Source organism: Carica papaya, chromosome 6, assembly GCF_054855325.1.
Source record: "Carica papaya isolate Zhongbai chromosome 6, ASM5485532v1, whole genome shotgun sequence".
Lineage (NCBI taxonomy): Eukaryota > Viridiplantae > Streptophyta > Magnoliopsida > Brassicales > Caricaceae > Carica > Carica papaya.
Window position 1 is genome coordinate 7,772,021 of NC_142314.1, and position 718 is coordinate 7,772,738.

At 43.6% G+C, this 718-nt stretch overlaps 1 protein-coding gene across 1 annotated transcript; it reads left to right on the top strand.

Annotated features, from left to right (window-relative positions):
* LOC110818978 (pathogenesis-related protein 1) lies at positions 1–718 on the top strand. The gene has a single exon (XM_022048043.2). It carries the CDS (start codon positions 44–46, stop codon positions 533–535), a length of 492 nt encoding a protein of 163 aa, XP_021903735.1. The 5' UTR covers positions 1–43; the 3' UTR covers positions 536–718.

A 718-nucleotide genomic window follows, 5' to 3' on the forward strand; every position in this document is an offset into this window, starting at 1 on the left:
AAACGCCTCATCAAATCAGTTAACTCAAATCAAAAAGAAAAAGATGATGAAGGTTAAAGTTTCAGTAGCAGTAGCAATTGCTTTGATCTCGTGCATGGTGTTAGGCAGCCATGCACAGGACTCCCCCCAAGATTTCCTGAGCGCCCATAACGCAGCTCGTGCAGCCGTCAGCGCTGCTCTTCCGCCTCTCACTTGGGACACCACTGTCGCCGGCATCGCGCAGAACTACGCCAACCAACGCAAAGCTGACTGCGCTTTGCGACACTCCGGTGGTCCTTACGGCGAGAACATTGCATGGGGCAGCGCCAACTTGTCCGGCATGGACGCTGTCAACATGTGGGTTGCGGAGAAAGCTAATTATGATTATAATTCAAATACATGCGCTCCTGGAAAAGTTTGTGGGCATTATACTCAAGTTGTGTGGAAAAACTCGGTTCGTTTAGGGTGTGCAAAAGTGACGTGCAACAATGGTGGAACTTTCATCACTTGCAACTATGATCCTCCAGGCAACTTTATTGGCCAGAAGCCTTACTAACCTACCATTCCTATCTATATATTATCAATAAAAGTTTCCCAATAATCCAGAGATAAATATTAGTTATATAGATATGCATATAATATTCTCAAATAATTACATAAAGACGAGTGCTTTGTTCTTACGCCCTCCTTTGATAACATCTAATTAGTGAAATGAATCAGTAGTTTGCATCTTGTTTAA

What these genes read in the sequence shown, in the direction of transcription:
- LOC110818978 (XM_022048043.2), top strand. Translation starts at nt 44, where the DNA reads ATGATGAAGGTTAAAGTTTCAGTAGCAGTAGCAATTGCTTTGATCTCG.